The sequence below is a fragment of the Molossus molossus genome, unplaced genomic scaffold (genome assembly GCF_014108415.1).
Source record: "Molossus molossus isolate mMolMol1 unplaced genomic scaffold, mMolMol1.p scaffold_m16_p_2, whole genome shotgun sequence".
Lineage (NCBI taxonomy): Eukaryota > Metazoa > Chordata > Mammalia > Chiroptera > Molossidae > Molossus > Molossus molossus.
In genome coordinates, this window is record NW_023425355.1 from 108,930,504 (window position 1) to 108,949,944 (window position 19,441).

At 37.2% G+C, this 19,441-nt stretch overlaps 1 protein-coding gene across 19 annotated transcripts in view; it reads right to left on the reverse strand.

Moving 5' to 3' along the window:
* The window catches only part of KDM6A (lysine demethylase 6A), a 270,740-nt gene that overhangs the window by 124,144 nt on the left and 127,155 nt on the right, over positions 1 to 19,441 (reverse strand). For 18 of the 19 annotated variants that reach the window (XM_036270305.1, XM_036270303.1, XM_036270296.1 and 15 more), the window contains one exon: positions 8,150 to 8,208. In XM_036270305.1, the coding sequence (XP_036126198.1) occupies positions 8,150 to 8,208 (59 nt within the window). Of the gene's footprint in view, positions 1 to 8,149; positions 8,209 to 13,017; positions 13,104 to 19,441 lie in introns of those variants that run through there. The other variant, XM_036270304.1, reaches the window with a different exon arrangement.

Consider the following 19,441-nt stretch of genomic DNA (forward strand, 5'->3'; position numbering starts at 1 on the left):
ATATCCAATAGCCACTACTGTTGGGGAAAACACCATCTTTACCACCATCTGTACTTTACTTTTTATATGGTGTGAGGTAGGGTTCATTTTCTTTTTAATTTGTTGTCCATACAGATATCCAATAGCCACTACTGTTGGGGAAAACACCATCTTTACCACAGTTCTTCAGTACCATTTTATCCCAAATCAAATGTTCATAATGCATGTAGATCTGTTTCTGGATTCTCAATTATATGTCACTTTCCACTGGTACATCTAGTCTATCTTTGCACCAAATTCATATTTATCTTTTATAAAAGGTCTCAATTACCAGAACAAATACGAGGGTGAGAAGGGACCCTTTTCACTGAATACATTTTCATATCACTTAATTTGATCATGTGAATGTAGTACTCAAAAACAAATTATTAAAATTATAGCAAGAAAGAAATGTCTACTGTGCATTTTGAAAATTATAATATCAGATATAACAGTATGTTAGACATCATTTTAAATCTCTCTACAGGATTTAAGGCTTATCCCAAGTATAAGCTCTTATATGCTTCAAAAAGCTTTTTATCAACTTCTCTGCCTCTACTTATCTTAAAGGTGGCTGTTTAGAATCTTAGACAATTCAAAACAAAAGTAAATCTTTTATCTAAAAAGTTCAAAATATCATCCTGGCCAGTACATTCAATCCCCAGTTAGGGCACGAGTGAGAAGGTGGCTGATTGATTTTTCTCTCTCCCATCAATGTTTGTCTCCCCCCACTGCCCCATTCCTTTCTCTAAAATCAATAAGCATGTACTGTGAGGATTAACAACAACAACAAAAAAAGAGTTCAAACTATCATTCCACAAAATAGAGCTAAACAATACATCCTTTGTCTTTATCTTGTAACTTTATTTTGATTCATGCATTATCTATTTCCCCAAAAACCTGTGTGTAGTTATGTGCATGTTTATTATAAAATATGAGGAGGTGCAGCTTCAGTCTCTGTATTTTCTTGGTCATGTCTAGTGCTACCACCTTATAATAGAACAGGCAACTGTGTCAACTGTGTGTAAGAGTGAGGAAATAGGTATAGGGGTAGAAGAGGATGCAATACACACCACACACACACACACACACACACACAAAACACACATCTGCTTGGGAAGGGAGGCATAAAAAAGGTTAGGAAGGGAACAACTGCAGCGATAAATTGTGCCAAATAAAACATAATACAACTGGAAAACAGTATGCAGGAACTTCTGGAAGCTTCCAGGTGATAGCAATTTTTTATTTCTTGACCCAAGTGATGGTTATGAATGTTTATTTTATAAATAAGATGTTAAGATGTGCACTTATATGTTTGTATATTTTTCTCTAAGTATACTGTATTTTATAATAATAAAGATTAAGGCTAATGTTTCATAAAGTCCTAATTAACCTTACTGTATGATATGGGTCAGAACTAAACAATGTCCACATGTGCCAATTAAAAATCCAAGCAGACCTGAGTTAAAGACATCAAAGAGAAAGAATGAAAGTAGAAGACAGCAAAGAAAAGAAGAAATAAAAGAGAGAAAGAAGTTAGAAAAGAAAAACAGTCTAAGGAACGGTGTGTGAGGAAGGAAAGAACACAGTGCAGCAATACCAATCCCTCAGGAGAAATATTTCTTATTCTGTCTCAGTTTCTATTTCCAGCCCTTTCCCTAAATCTACTATTTGTAGATGTGTTTACTCCACAGGTTCCTTTAGTACATCTTATTTACTTAGTGCACAATGTCACACAAGTGCAAAGAAATATTGATTTACTTTAGTAAGCTATCTATGGATTTTAACATGGTGGAAATTTTTTAAATATGTTTTTATTGATTTTTTTTTTAGAGTTAGAAACATTGATATGAGAGAGAAACATAGATCGGCTGCCTCCTGCACGCCCCCTACTGGGGATCAAGCCTGCAACCCAGGCACCGTGCCCTGACCTAGAATCAAACCAGGACCTCTCAGTCTATGTGATGATGCTCAATCCACTGAGCCACACTGGCCAGGCCACAATGGAGATTTTTTAAAGCACTATTAACCTATAAGCAAAAACACATGTTCTAACACGCCTGTCTGCACCACTTTATGTTTCCTCTTTAAGGACTATTAAAAGTGCCCATGACAATTAATGTGTGGCCAATATATATCTAATCAAGTTCTCCTGGTTGTTGTTTCAAAGTTTCCCTCCAATTCAATACCTTACAGACTCAATCTTCAGTATCTCATTACTAGATTACTGAAATAGACTCCTTTATGACTAACTTTCCTTGCTCTGCTTCCTCAAACACATGGCCTACTAACCATGATATTCTAAGTCAAATCTCCATGTAGCATTTAAGCAGTGAACGAACATTAAACATATCAGTACAAGTGAACAGTACCTATTCAATTTCATTCCCACTTATGTCCTAATATTGCTCCTCTTCAGCTATTATCTCAGGAATTTTTTTATGTAAATGCTGACACCTTGGCTTCACAGGTTCTCCTCAGGATGGTCTCCTGACCTAAAATATTTTCATTCTTCTGCTTTATCCTAAATGCACTATCACCTTCAAGACTCAACACCCAAACTTCAACACTATTTTAACTAGCAGTTAGGTTTATTCAGTAATCAAATCATTTTATTCTCTACTCGTTGGATGGAGTACTGTCTCCAGTTTTTCCAAGTAGTCTTTTCCTTCAGTTTTACTTGGAATTTTCTATTTTTAATTTTCTAAATAATCCAGTAAAATGCTTAAGTTTAATAGATGTTTCCTGATGCCATCACTCATATAATTGGCTAACTGAACTTTATGTGTGTGTGTTCGTAGGAGAGGGACACTCCACAGTCCCTTTACTAAAGCAGTTCCCCTCATCTAGCAAAATATATCTAAGTTGATTTTCTTTTTCTTTTCTAAACTTTTACCCATTTTTATCTCCTGTGTGCTTCTTATTTTCCCACTCAAGGGGAAAAAAGAAACAGAGAAGGAAAAAAGTGTGTGTGTGTGTGTATGTGTGTGTGTGTTGGGGAAGGGGGTTGTATGTGTGTGGAGAAAATAGACTACATTTTAAATTTAGTCATCATTTTACCATATTCATATCTCACCAAATTACATGCAGCCAAAACATGATCCCTACAGCACAATCTAAACTAAAACACCAAAGCATACAAATTCTGCTGGCCTCAGCATTCTGATTGACAGAATTTTAGAACATGAGAAATTGCTACAAAAAACTATAAAATACTTTTATGATACAATGTGTGGAAAAGTTTACAGTTTTCAAATATTACAGCATATTCAGTGCTGAAACAGAAAAAGTTCATATTGCTGAGCATGAGTATCAATGGCATTTTTTTTCTTAAAATTTAAACAGATGTTTGTTTATAACACCAAAATTATTTCTACAGATTTTCAGCTTAAAATTTTTTGCATTTCATGTTTGCCATTGCTAACAGTTTAAAAAAAGAAATGATAGAAAGTTAAAATCTCAACAGCACTACCTATGAAAAATACCACATGTGCTAAATATATTTTAAAACAATGGCCACTTTTACTAAGATTTCAAGAAAGTCATTTAAAAAGTCTCCTTTAAAACTCTATCAAACTATAGTAAAAACGATATTAACTAAACGTCCCTAGCACAGTTTCAGTACATTTGGGAAGAGACATAATAAAACTCTAAGTTCTCTGAGGCAAATACAGCTGAGTCCAGAGATTTCCCTCAGGGATATCTGAAGGAATAAATGAATTCCACAAAATTTCATACTAATAAAAGGGAGAGTATTATGGCTCTGGATCAGTAATAACATATATATTTCCACACACATATATTAGGACATTTAGAGGTTCCCTTTAAGTGACACAAATAGATTTTATGAAGTAATCAAAGAGACAGGTAAGATTTTTAAAGGTGGAGATGAAAGGAGAAGGCAGACCAAACAGAGTAGATGGCACCAACAAGGTTACATAGGTAAAAAATGCTCAATACATTCTCAGGGAAATGTTAATACACCGTGACTGACATATAGAACATATTTAGGGAAGCAGTAAGGCTAGAAGGATCATTTGAGGTTGAACCAGAGAGGACCCGAAATATGAGGCTAAATTAGAAGTATCATACGCTGGGTTATTCACATTGGCATTTGCTAATATATTACTACCTCCTGGCTCTTTTATCCTCTCTAGCCAATTGTCATTTCATCATTCCGGAAAGTGGGATATTTTTTTCCCCTCTCCTATCGTGAAATTTATTTTTATCCATAATTTCCCTGACTTTTACTGTAAGCCCTTACATATTTTCTCTGGCAATCTAGTCACTGGTAAGCGTAACCTTGCCAAAACTGCCTCACAGTTATTTGCTAGTTTTTTCAAAACAGAAGTATTCATAATAAAATCAACACGTTAACATAAACTGTTTTATTTTAATGAAACTATACTGAAATTAAACTTTTGATCTAAGAGCATTAATTTGTATTATGATGGCTCAAAAATATATATTAACTATTAAATTTTGCCAGATTCCATGCTAGACAAGCCACAAGACCTGCTATCACAACTACATTAGGTTTATATTTACACCAAAAATAGTGACTACACAGGAGATTCCTACACCCTAGCTTAAGAACAATGCTAGGGAAATGAATCCTAAAGAAACTTCACTTGAGCCCAGTTGGTGTGGCTCAGCAAACTGAGCTTTGTCCCATAGACTTGAGAGGTCCCAGTTGGATTCTAGGTCAGGGCACATGTCCAGGTTTCTAGTTCGATCCCCAGTAGGGGGCATGCAGGAAGTAGCCGATTGGTGTTTCTCATATCAATGTTTCTTCTCTCTCTCCCTCCCTCTCTAAAAAATTGAATAAAAACATTTTTTAAAAGCCATCTTTAAAATAAATAAAAACAAAAAGAAACTTCAGTTGTAACATGTTACCATTTCTGTCTTTTTTAACTCACCTCTACCTCACTCCCCTAATCCTTTTTGATGTCAACACTAACAATAACCACTACCAAACATATCAATTAGATTTGGGAACTTTAATTTCCAAATCCTATACCTCTAGCACAAAATCATGTATCTCTTAGATATGCTACCATAAAACCATGCTGTATTGATCAAAGGAAATATCAAAAGTTACAGACTAGATATAGGAGTGATAAGGATTTTCAGGGGGATATATTAAAAACTATGGCTACACGTTTGAATAATTTATTATTGTATGTATTTCAATTCCTTTCACCCAAGAATACAAGTTTCTCACTATAAAAGCAAGTAGCAGGTTAGCTCAGTTCAAAGTACACCTAGCAATCTCCCCCTTCAAAAACAAGAAAAAGTAAAAAAAGGCATGGGTGTGCATTCATATGCGTGTAAAGGAATGGCTTTGCAGACTAGTTCTAGTTCTCTGATATGTGTATTTTACTTTGTGCTTCTTTCTATGTATTCCTTTCTCCGCTGAACATCTTTTAAAAAGTTTTGTCCCAGAAAATGGAATAATCATGCTAGGCCAAATGAGGATATAACGGTTGCTCTATTACTTTCTTACATGGGTTCCTCTAAGAAGAGGCTGCAACTGAAACTAGAAATAAAACTGAACTGATCTTGAAACCAACCAATAAAATCAACTCCAAAGAAAAAATGGGCAGCACAATATAGCAAGAAAACAAGACAAATAGGTTAACAGATAAAACTGTATTTAATAAAATTTATCTTAACAATATATTAAGTCACAGTCACCAACTCCAACACACATGTTGGTCACACAAACTACTATCAAATAGTTAATTTAATAAAATGTCAACAGACACCATTACTGAATATCAAATTTTACTTAAATTATAAATGTACCAGAGATACAACATTCTGATACACCCAAGGCAAATTCTTAGAGCTGACAATAGAGAATCTCAATCTCCCCGCCCCCCCTCCAGAAACATTTTTCAACAAATCCTAAAGAATTTGTTGGTGTGAAATTTAAAAAAGAAAAATGGCTGATCCCAGAAATTGATAGCTACCTATAAATAAACCAAATAAAACAAATATACTTTTTAACTAAGAAAAGTTCCTATCAGTTAAAGCTATACTCTAAAATTCTCACTAAGCACCTATTCCATGCTTTCTAATTTTGTGGCTTTTTGAGAAATACCAAGATAAGTTCAAGGAAAAGTTGAGGCACCAAGTTTGTGAAAGAACATTTGGCCAGCAAGACAGAAAACAAAAAGCTAGGATGGACTCAGACAGGATTTGAGAGATATCATTTTATGAAGCAGCTAGAGTTGAAACCCAAGACATGAGAAAATAAATTGTGGTGACCAGGACAGGATTAACAGACCAGAGAGCACTTTTTAATTCTGACATTGCACTGTCCTTATATTATTCAGTTTCATCTCTTAGGTCAACTGAAGGATATTGAAAGCATATGTAGATAAGGAATCAAATGATAAAATTTTCCACAGCTACAAGCTCCCTAAAAAGTTGACATGGTCACATACTTATTAAAGTAATCCAATTCTGAACTGAGGATGGCTTCACCTCACTACTGATTTTGTGTTCCTATCTTCTATCTACAGGGAGCTCACAAATTATCATACACAGGTAGGTGAAAACTGGCTGGTGTGGGGTATACATGACCATTCCTAAACTGTAGAGTTCCTTGTCTTGGGTTTCACCTAAATACGGCTCCCCATAAAAACTGTACTCAAGTGTCTGGGAGAATAACTACAAATACTATTTAAAAAATAACCACCTGTCAATCTTCAAACTTGGGGGCAGGGTATAATAAAAAATATATATTAGATTGGGAAATGTGAGTATAAGTTTGCTTCTGCCAGAAAACAGTCACATAATACTGAGTTGCCCATACACACACATGCACAAAAACACCTTGCTTTCTTCACCTAAAAAATTAAGGGGAAAAACCTAGTTATATCTAAGACCAAGAGCAAAGAGGGAAGAAAAAGCAAATAGGATAAGTAATCCACGCCTCAAGTTTCATCCTCAAGGAAACCATACCGAACCACTGCCAATGCATATTTAAAAGCTGTGTAATATTCAGGGTACACAAAAGGTACATGACAGGGTTATAACCTGTGGTCAAAACCTTTCATTGGACTCTTACAGCACTCACTCAGCTTAAAATTATGGAGAAAAGAAGGGATTGACAAAGTTGGATACGTTTCTATTAAAAAAAATGTCAGCATAGGGCTTTATAGATTACAAATGAACTTGATCTTATTTGATCATGAACACGCCATAAAGTAGAAAAGGCAAGTGATTACAATGTACTTAAAAAAAAAAAAAAAAAACCCACACACACTTGTGTGTGTGTGTGTGTGTGTGTGTGTGAGGAAACAGACTTAGGGAGCTTATTAACTCAAGATCAAGCTAAGTAGCAGTACTGAGACCAGAATAACAATCTTCTGACTCAAATTCTATGTTCTTTCCATTGTAGAATGCTACTGTCTGGTGAACAGAAAAAATAACAGTGGGGCAAAGGCCATAATAATAGGGCCCTACACTTTACTTTATGAAATCTTATATATTGCTCTCTGACCCTGAAGGTGGTACCATTATTCCTATATTATAAGAGAGAGAGAGTCTATAATCTGGTGCTTAGTTATGAAACTGGGATTTGATTCTGCTGGGAATCTCTAGCATATAATATGGTAAAAATACTGGTCATCACAGATTATTTATCCAGACCTTGATATCTGAGAGCATAGTCATTCCCCAGTTCAAATAACCTGGGGACCAGTGGTCCATAATGAGTATCTAAAAATTCTAAAAGCTTTCTAATCTAAGCCTTCTTTAATCAGAATCTTATGCCATACAACTCTTACATGTGAAGTGTTTCATTATCTCTGAAGGAACAGTTCATCATTTCAACAGATTATTGAAAAATGCAGGCACAGGAACATTAAAATAGTTTGTGTTTATTACACACACACACACACACACACATACATACACTACAGGGTAGGGCAAAAGTAGATTTACAGTTATAAGTACGTGAAACAGAATTTATTCTTGTATTATTATTTAATTATTGTATTATTTTCCATATGAACAACTGTGAACCTAATCTTGCCCCACCTTATATATCAAACAAAAACAAACCAAAAAAAGTCATTTACTGGAAACAACAGGAGTTATTAGTTTTATGTCAACTTACCACTGAAATGCATTGTAATGGAAGTAGACCAAACCAAGACCATATAAAAAGGCAGCATTCTGTAAAGAAAGAAAAGAGACTTTTAGGAAAAGCTCTTATGTTTAATGCATATGACTTTATTAATATAAAATGTGGTATCCAAGATGTTTCAAGTTATTAAAACTCGATCCTTTATTACAATGTCTTTGAGAAATATTTTTTAAAACACCGAAATAACAGTTATGAGATGAGTCAGCAAATGGTACAAAATCCAATCAACTTGAAAGATTCTCTGGTCTCTTTTTAATCAAACATGCCCTGAAATAAAAAATTTGTAAGAATTCTATGGGAAATTCTACAATAAAAACCTATTATTCAGAAAATGCTTGGTCCATGCTATCTGTAAAGGCCTTCGAGCTCTGGGGAGTCACATGACCGGGAAGTCGCATGACCCGGAAATGGGTGGCCAGAGGAGAAATCAAAACCTAACTTGGGAGGCTCTGCCTTACCCAGATGTGGCTGAGGCGACACTCCTGGTCATGTCCCACCACCCTTCCCAGCCAATCAACATACGCCACTTTTGAATCTCCCCAGCAGCTAGCCAGTCACAGACCCCACGCCTAATCACTCCACCCAGGTCCCTAACGTCCCTATAAATATTCCCAGGGCGAAAGCAGCAGCGTGACTTCCCTGGCCCCCACCACATGGACCACTGAACCTCACCCGGGAATGCTTCAATAAAACTTTTGCTTGCCTTTGCAGCACTGTTTGTATCTCAGCGAGATACCTTACACTATCCTATTATCTCTTGCTTTCACCTGTATTTTTTCTCTAGTTCTTTGTGTTTCCTGAACTGGATTTAATTTTATGTTCAGTGTTGCCAGGAAGACAGTTAAAATTCAAAGTAAATGTACAATACAAACTTAGAACAAATTTTAGTATTTAAAAAAAAAAATCAGCCCCCACCGGTTTGGCTCAGCTGTTAGAACATCGCTGGTAGAGCAGAGAGGCCCGGGTTTGGTTCCTACTAAGGGCACATACCTCGGTTGCAGTTTGTCCCCGGCCCCGGTTGGAGTCCTGTAGGTGGCAACCACTCGATGTGTCTCTCTCATGTCGATGTTTCTCTCTCTTCCCCCTCTCTCCCTCCTGCTCTATCTGAAGATAAATGCAAAAAAAAAAAAAGTCCTTGGGTGAGGATAAACAAAAATATTTTTAAAATTAAATGCTAAAATGACACCTAGCCATTTACATTTTGGGTTTTAAACATCAGTGATGCCTATTTTCAGTATAAAACAGAGACACTTATCCAGATTCATTTTGACTTCTGGCCTCCAAACTGGAAGTAGCTACCTATTCCCTTTTATCAACAAGGGCAAATTTTTGAGCAGCTACCTCGTGTTTTATTGATTACAAAACCAGAACTGTTTTAGTAAATCTTACCTATTAAAAAAAAAAAAGTAAAGTTTTCATACTGATCTTTGTGAACAAATTTCTCCAAACCTATATTCTAAAACTTGAAAATTGTTAAATCTTAATAAAATGTTTCTTGCCACACTGTCTTGGGTTGCATTTCTCCAGAAGCACACCTGAGAAAAAAAGTTTTATAGTGCAAGTAATTTATTTGGAAAGTTACCCTAGGAAGCACCTGTAAAAAAGTAGAGAACTGGGGTAGGAAAGGAAACCAATAAAAGGGGGCAGTAGGGCTGGTTATCTAGCTGTGAGCAACTGGGATTTGATTCTGCTGGGAATCTCTAGCAGACAGTATGGAACATTCCTCAGAGTTATCTTGTCCTAGGTGTGAGGGATCTAGAGTACTTATCCCACAACTGCTGCCAGTTATTGCTTAGAGAAAAAGAATCAGTGATGTCTAAACCACAAAGAGTCAACAGGTGAGTTTTGGGTATGCAACTATTTTTTTAATATTAAAATTTGTTTTGGGATTATATTGTTCATTTTCTTTGAATTCGAGGTACCTTTTTTGAAACACTGAAAAAAGTTTAAGTACATCTTAAAATGTACTAAATATGAAAATTTAATTTCCTTAAATCCTCATTACCCACAACTTTCCAAATGAGAACATTACATGCTACAGGAGTATTCACAAATGTTGGGATTCACAAAGCCTCAGACATCTATTTCAAAAGTTCATATTTTAAAAAATTTTAAATTTAGATGGAAATGGTTTTCATCAGGATCATTCATTTACCACTCTATCCCTGAAATAAGCTGAGCATTTACTAGGTGTCAGGGGCAATACTAAAAGGTTGAACAGGACAAACTGCTTAAAATATACTTCTCTTGCTCTCAAGTATGCAACCTAGTGTGTGTAAGGGGTGGAGGTGGAGAGAACAAGGATATTCATAATGCAAGAGTAGTTAACAGATGAAGTAGTTTAGTTATTAAGTGTTCTACCCAGAAAGTTTAATTTGAAAGACAATTGTCTTCTTAGGTGGAGGTAATGAAGGGAACAGAGCATATGAATAAAAATAGATGACATTTTTCAGCAATTTAGATAATTGCCCAGAGAAGGTGGTATGGGATAAAGTGGAAATATGAGTTTATTGAGGGGCATTTCTGCTTTCAGGACACACCCTGCATTCTCCCAACTTCCTTACTTTGTTGATAATAGTTTACCCTTTCCCCTCTAGAAAATCTCAACTGCATCCCTGCCACAGTATAAATTGTATCAATTATTCAAGATCCATTTTAAATGTCATTTTTCCTATGAAGCTCTGCTGCTTCAACTATCTCAAACCAGAGGTAATCTGTCCAACCCATAAGTTTGGCCTTAGCACAATATCTCTATCATATGACATTATTATATAATAGTGAATTTAATTTTATGCAAAATGCTAACATTTCTTTTAAAAGGGTCTAAGAACCCTTTGAGGGTTATAGTAGAAGGCCTCACTTATAGAATGAAGAAAGGATCAGAAAGATGAAGCAACTTTCTCAAAGACACAGGTACTAAGTAGTGGACATAGAATCTAAGTCTGCCTCCAGAGCTTACGCTTAACTACTATGTTTTTGTTATTTGACAAAATATCAGACAAAAATGCCACAAAGGCAGGAGTGCTAAGCATCTGTGTATCCGTTATCACCTAGCACAGTGCCTTTCACATAGCACATGCCCAAAAGTGTAATCAAGTGACTCACCCAGTATTTAACCTTGGTTATTAAACTCAGTTCCCTAGGTGATAAAGAATTAGTAGGAGGCATGGTCCCTACTAACCTGAAGCTTATAAATTTTGACAAGGAGTTAAGTTTCATTTTTCCATTAACAGTTAACAATGTAATTCAAACATTTATTGAGCCCCTATTACAAGCCATAGCAGACTTATCAGCACTGGAAAGACAGTAGTGAACAAAACAGACAAAAATCCCTATCGCCAATGAATTTACAATCTAATAACAAAAACATTAAAAAATTAAATGCATAATAATATATTCCCAGCTACAACCTTTCAAGAGTTAATGAAGTATAATAAGGACAAAGAAAAGAGGTATTACTTGGGTACTGTACCTCAAAGGTGGCTAGGAAGGTAAAATATGCTATTTCAGCCAGGGGTTCTAAATCACACATCTTTGGAAATAGTGACCTGGGGGGTGTGAATGGTATATGCCCTAACATAGGTGCATTCCCTCCCAATGTCAACCTCACCAAAAATGCTACTAGCACCCCCCCTTTGAGAAACAGGGATCTATGCAAAAGGAAGACCAGGACAAAGGCACTAATATGAAAATGAATTTAAATGTGATATAGTCTTCCTTCAACTTACTGTGAGGTGTTAGGGGAGTAACTTTCTTGGTAATGTACTATTTATAAAATATACTTGTGCTTCAATCCAAATCCTTAGGTTATATAGTATCTACACCAGGAGTCAGCAAACTATGGCATACACACAAGCCAAATCCACCCAGCCACCTGTTTTAATAAATAAAGTTATATTGGAACACAACTAAACCCATTCATTTACTTATTCTCTATAGCTGCTTCCAGCTCCAATAGCAGAGTTGAGTAGTTACAACAGACTATCTGGCTTATAAAGCCTAAAACATTTACTATCTGGCCTTTTACAAAAGAAGTTTGCCAACCTCTGGCCTAGACTGTATGACAGGACCCATCACAACTCCCAATTAATAAATTATAACTTGATGAATTTATTATCCTTTTATATTCAAGGCCCCTATACTATGTCTACAGTAAAATTGTTGTCAAGGATGTGGTTCATTAAGTTAGCAGTTCACCAATACCAGACAGATTTCATAGTGGTGATTTCATGATCCCCAACACAGTTGAATAACTTCTGAATGCCCTATGTTCCATAATCAGAGTTCCAGGCTGTACAGTTCCAGGTTGTACAACCCCAGATGTGATAAAGGAGCACTCTGTAGTCCTCTGGAGTTTAAGATACTACAAGCCTTATTCTTTCCAGCTGTCCCCTCAGCTTCTCTGAGTTTCCCCAAACTATTTCCAAATTGAAGAAAAGGGCACTGGGAGCTCTGCTTCCTGTTAGGATTTATATTGCCTGTGTATATCCTAATAGCCATTTTGCAAGCTTCTCCACCACAGGAGAACAAAGACCAAATTTCCTGCCACAGGAGAACTGGCCCAATGAGAAATGACACTGGACACCAGATACTAAAAAAGCACCCAATGGCACATTGGCATTCCTGTAGACCCAACCCTCCCAAACCCACCAACCAAGACCCACTGACTGACAAAAGTATCCCACAGTAGACACATATAAAGATGAAACTCCAGCTCCTACGGGCCACTATCATTGGCCCAATACCCCCATGGCTCAGTGATGTATAGCCCTTCCCTTTGGATATCCCTATTTCTTCATCCCCTTTTCTTTAAATAAACCCAATTTTTCTTTATTCACCATCTGAGATTGCTATTTAGCATGCCCACGCACAGCAATCCACTGGCTTTCACCTTTCACTTCCATTTTCATGAACACACCTGTGTAAAAGTGGATTGGAAAATAAGAGTAATAAACTAAATTATACAAAAACAGTGAGCAGAAGAATAACACAGATGAAATAAAAAGTTGACAACATCATTTGACACTCCCCTGCCAAACTTTCTTAAATCTGTCTATGAAATTTCTGGAGCACAGGTGGACGCTCTAACCGCTGAGCCAAACCGGCCAGGGCTGTCTATGAAATGTCATGGAAGACAGACTGATCAACTCCCTTTTTTCCTGGTTACTATCAGCGAGAAAAAGTTGACAATGTGACAGAGTTCTAGCCAGAGAGACTACCAGATTTCTACCATGGGGTTATAGGAAAGCTTTTGCTTCCTTTGCCTAAATGTTTCCTTTCCTCTTCTTTCTCCTTTTTGTATATCATGGTCACCAGAGTGATTAAGGGATTAACAGTCCACCAAAGTGGTATGAAACTACTTTAAACTAAAAACATCTAAACAATCAGCAGCCACAGAAATAAACATCATCTAAATGTAGAGCATCCTGAAAGTGCAGCTGCCAATGACTCACTTCCATGAGAGTTTACAGATTGTGAAAAAACTGACCATTAGCAATAGAAAGTGTGAATTCAGCTACCCATCAGCATCAGAAATACCAACTTTCCCTACCTTCTCAATGAAGCCCTAACCCTCCACCCTTACACCATCCTATTTTGTTAAATTCAATAGAACCTTCCATACTTTCTCAAAGAAGCCCTAAACACTCCACCCTGTTTTGTTAGGTTTATATAATATAAACCTATATTTCTGGCTATTGAGGGAATTACTCATTACTAAGCAACTCCAGCATGCACATGTAAATAAACTTTGTCTTTTTCATGTTAATCTGTCCATTGTCAGTTAATTTGTAGGCTCCCCAATCACTGGACCCAAGCTTCAAGGGAAAAAAATATTTCCTCCCAACAGTGACAAGCAGTAGCCAGGTGTAAAAATTAGACAGGGAAGGGAATATAGTGAGTCATGAACATGATTTTAAAGAAAAACATGCTTTAAAGACAGCAGTCGAGTGCCAATACATTTAACATCAGACAGTGTCTCCCACCCCAACCTCCAACCCCCAAACCCCAGCCCTGCCACAGCTATTTTCTATTTCCCAAGGTTTAAATTTTTCAAGGAAAGTTCAGACATAGTACCCTACAAGCAAGCAGCAGTAAGCAGCAACAGTAAGAAGGCAGCAATTTCCCAGAAAAAGGGAGTGTAAGACTCATGAAAGTTAATAATAGTAAAAGTAATATTCAAGCTTCTAAAAACTTTTATTTTATTAGACAATATCAAAGCCAAAGATAGTCACTTAAGGAAACTAATTGGGTTCTAAGTGATGAGAGTATCAAAATATTGTTATAATGTTGCCAATCTTTAGGTAGAATAGCAAACTTGATTACAGTACCACCTAGCATCCAATACTCCTGTCATCAACTTTGAAGAAAATATTTTTGGACAGAAATATCATTAAAAAATAAAACCAAGCCAAACTATTAAAAAATATCAAAAATTTTTTTATTAATTAATTTTTGTTACAGATGTTTCTCCTTCTCCCCCCACTGATTCCCCCTCCCCTCCCTTTCTGCCATGTCCCCAGCTATTGTTGCCCATGTCCATTGTTCATGCATACATATAAGTTCTGTGGTTTATCTCTCCCCCATCACCCTCTCTTCTGGGGATTGTCAGTCTATACTCCACTTCCACGTCTCTGGGACTACCCCATTCCTCAGACTGTTATGTTCATTATATTCCACAAATAAGTGAGATCATATGATACTTGTCTTTCTCTGTTTGGCTTGTTTCACTTAGGATGATACTTTCCAGGTCCCTCCATGTAGTCTCAAAGGATAAGAGATCTTTCTTTCTTACAGCTGTGTAGTACTCCATTGTGTATATGTACCACTGCTTTTGTATCCATTCGTCTACTGATGGACACTTGGGCTGTTTTCAGATCTTAGCTATTATAAATAGTGCTGCTACAAACATGGGGGTACATATACTCTTTCTGATTGGTGTTTCAGGCTTCTTAGGGGTATATTTCTAGAAGTGGGATCACTGGGTCAAATGGAAGTTCAATTTTTAATTTTTTGAGGTAACACCATATAGTTTTCCATAGTGGCTGCACCAGTCTGCATTCCCACCAGCAGTGTACTAGAGTCCCCTTTTCTCCACACCCTCGCCAACACTTGTTGTTTGATGATTTGTTGATGGCGGCCATTCTGCCAAGTGTGAGGTGATACCTCATTGTTGTTTTATTTTGCATCTCTCTGATGATTAGTGAAAAATATCAAATTCTTAATCTTATTTATCTCTGATACTAATTCCACATAGCCAGTGATACACAATAGGAGGGTGAAGAAGGGGGGATCTGCTGTTCATCCTATTGGGAACCAAAGTGACAGTGAGAGACGTGTGAATAAAGGCATTCTTAAATTCTAAGAATGAACTTCCAAATGCCTTTTGATTACCTAAACCTGTTCATATACTACAAATACCTGAACCCCACTGAATGGGTGAACATGATGCTCTAATGGTACTGAAGATTTTAGATAATGGTAACAATCTCACCAGTTGAGCCAAAAAGTAGTCCTTCTTTACTTCTCTCTCCTCCTCCCCACCAATAAACCACATTCATTCTAATCACAAAGCTTGTTTTACAATCTAATAAAGCCTTTGAATCTATCCCCCTTTCTATTTTTACTACTTTTCTCTAGGAAAGTTAGCGCTTCACCTGTTTCAACAGTTACCTAACTCATTTCCCAAATTCTAACTTCCCCTTCCCCCTTTCAATCTACCTTACATACCACTGCCAATGAGTTTTCAAAAATTCAAACATGACACCTTCTAGTTTAAACTCCTCTGAAGAGTCGCTACAACCTAGCCTGACTTAAAGAGTCTTCATTTTGTGATTGTTCCTCAATTTTCCAAATCTCATAGCTATCACTTGAATCAGTCAGGGCAAGCACATTTATGTATAAAATATGCTTATACATTTCTGTGACTTTATATATGTTTGCTTCCTCTGCTGAAAAAGCCAATGTTGCCATTCCTTCAACTCACTTTTCCTACTCATCCTTTAACACATCTTTCACCTCTTCCTTCCAAAAGTAGTATTTGACACATTCCCAAGCCCAAAGAGAGTTAGGCTTCCAATACATGTTTCTAAATGAATATCCACGTATATTGCAGATATGCTGCTTACCTCCACCACTAGAATATGAGTCTATAAAGACAACGCAAGTCGTTTTTGATCCCTATGACAAAGTAACTGGCATATATACATTATTTAGGAAAGGTTTGCTGCTCAATAAATCAATCTATTATTATTCAAAAAATACTTTGCTGACTGAATTTATAATGAATCATTTCCTAATATAGCCTGAACTACCTTTTGGACATAAAACTCATATCCACCATGTCCAAAAAGAGCAGAAGTTCTGCTTCTAAAACTAATGTGTGGTATTGCACAGTGATCATGAAATCAGGCTATAGAGGCCATTAGACTTGGGTTAGAATTCCAGCCTTGTTACTTACTATCTATTAAGACTTATGAAACAAGTTAACTGGTTCTCAATTTCAGAGGGTTGCTCTGAGGAATTAAATAAGATCATACATATAAAATATCTGGCACTTGGGATTTTTAAGAGAAGAAGGCAATGTATCCAACACTACCAAGAAACGTATCCAGCACATACAGCATGATACATAAAACTGTATTTTAAAAATTACACATTAAAAATGAGAAGACTCAGGAAAAAAGAGAGTTATGGACAAGACTACTCAAAACAAACAAATGAACAAAACCTATCTAACATTATAATCAGATTTCAAACACAGCAACTGGTACCTGGAAATGTGCTGACCCATTCAAGCAGGAAGCTCAGCATGGTGATAGTCTGCTACCACTGACATTAAAAATGAACAAAACAACACCTGGCCAGTGTGGCTCAGTGGTTGAGGGTTGACCCATGCACCAAGAGGTCACAGGTTCGGTTGACGGTTCAATTCCCAATCAGTGCACATTCCCAGGTTGTGAGTCAAATCCCCAGTTGGGGGCATGCAGGAGGCAGCTAATTGATGTTCTCTCTTATCGATGGTTCGTTCTCTCTCTCTCCCTCTCCCTCTCCCTCTCCCTCCCTCTCTCTCTACAATCAATAAAGAAAAAAAACAACAATGAAGTTGAAATGCTGGCAACCCTTTCAATAGAACAGAGGTGGCAGGTGCTCAGACAATGAAAATAGTTTAGAGCTGTACAAGAAGACTAGGAATGGAATGTAACTTTCTCTGGAGAGAAACCCTGGATGCAGGTAACTCATGTTTAATTTTCTTAAGATCTAGACTGTAGTACTCCCGCTGCCAGTTCAGCAGACAAGCTTTTCCCTTTCCTACTGGTTTATAATTATACTCTCATTATTTAAAAAAAATAAATGAAACAATGACTTTCATGCCATATAGACATATTCCCTTATTTACCCGTAACCTGAGTTAATTTGTATAGTACAGTATATCTGGCAACAACATGTGAACCTTATCTTACTGTTTTCTATACTAACTATTACCATGATCAGAGAAAATAAAGACATTTCTCAGCCTCCCTTGTAGCTAGGAATACTCATATCACTAAGTTCTTGCTTGTGAGATGTGTATAAAGGGATGTATACAACCACAGATTCCCTTAAGTCAGTGAACGGTTCTCAACCTGTGGGGGTCAAACGACCCTTTCACAGGGGATGCCTAAGACCATCAGAAAACACATATTTCCAATGGTCTTAGGAACCAAGACACTGCTCCTCTATCCGTCTCCAGGCGAGTCCAGGTGGGTCTGCACACATGCAGATATGCCCACATACAACATGAAGAAATATATTAAAGGATCCCCGCATTGGGAAGGTTGAGAACCACTGCCTTAAGGGAAAGGGTTGTTGCCCTCTGCTTTCCTCTTCCTCTGACCAGCTCTTTGGAATGCAGAACCAGCTGCAAGTATCAGATAAAGGCAACTCAAGAAAGGAAAAACTATAGTAGACCCATTTCAATTATGAACAAAGATTCTAAACGTTAGCAACCCCAATACAAAAATACCTAACAATGATAAAAATGCATTACCTATTTGAATATACCTCAGAAATACACAACTGATTTAACAAGAAAAAATAAAATTATCTCAGTGGATGCAGAAAAAGCATTTGCATACAAAAGATAAATGCTGACTTTTAAATTGAAATTTTTTAAAGTTGGCTTTCATTAGAATAAGGAATTCCTTTCTAGTCTTAGTTTGCTATTTAAAAAAAAAAAAAAGAAAAAGAAAAAAAATCTATCATGCTTAATGGTAAAATATTTAAAACATTCCCTTTTGTGGGGTTGGAAGATGGACGTTTTTGTAACCTTGTGTTAATGCATTCTGGAAAGCCTAGCCTGCCCAGGTGCATTGAGTGCTTCATTTGCATGTGAATAAGGGTTTGTTATCTTTTGGCTTCCAAGTCTTTTCCCATGAAAAGCAAGAGACAAAGCTAGGGTGTGTGGTTTGCAGAAACGCCATCTCAAGGAAATAATTTACATAAATCCTCTTGTAACCTGAGGGTACCAATCTGCAAATAAATGGGACTGCTCTGAAAGATCTGGAGCATTTGCTCCCTTACAAAGCTCCCCCTCACTCCAAGCAGCGTGTGCTTGTAGTTTCACTGCGTTGCACCGATCCCAGCAGGCCAAGAGACGGCACCCTTTAAGAAAGGAAACAAGACTTGTGGTCAAGATGGTGGCATAGGTAAACATGGTAGTGGCCTCCTCCCACAACCACATCAAAATTACAACTACAGAACAATCATCATTCAAACCCCCTGAAATCGAGCTCAATGGAAGTTCTACAACAACAAAATTAAAGAAGCCACATGGAGACTAAAAGGAGGGGCAGAGGCGCAGATGGGCTGGTCCCACATCCTTGTGTAGTGAATAAAAATCAGGAGGGATACCTTGGCAGTGAAGTTCCTCCCTGAGGAGTGAGGGGTCTCTGTTCCACACCAGCCCTCCCTCACGTGTTAAGGGTCGCACTGCCAGGAAGAGAAGTCCCCACAACTTCTGGCTGTAGAAACCAGCAGGAATTGAGGCTGAGGGAGAGGCTGACGCTGCAGGCGCCCCAGGCAGTTCCTCTAAAAGGACCCTGCACTGACTTACTCAGACCCACTCCCTCCAGGCTCCAGCATGGGGGAGGCAGCTTGAAAGGCACCAAAGATATATGGGAAAGAACTGAGCTGTTTGGCATCAGGGCAAGGGATGGAAAGGCAGCTTTCTCCCAGACAAAAGTGCTGGCAGAGGCAGTTGTTCCTTTGGTGAGCCCTTTCCCC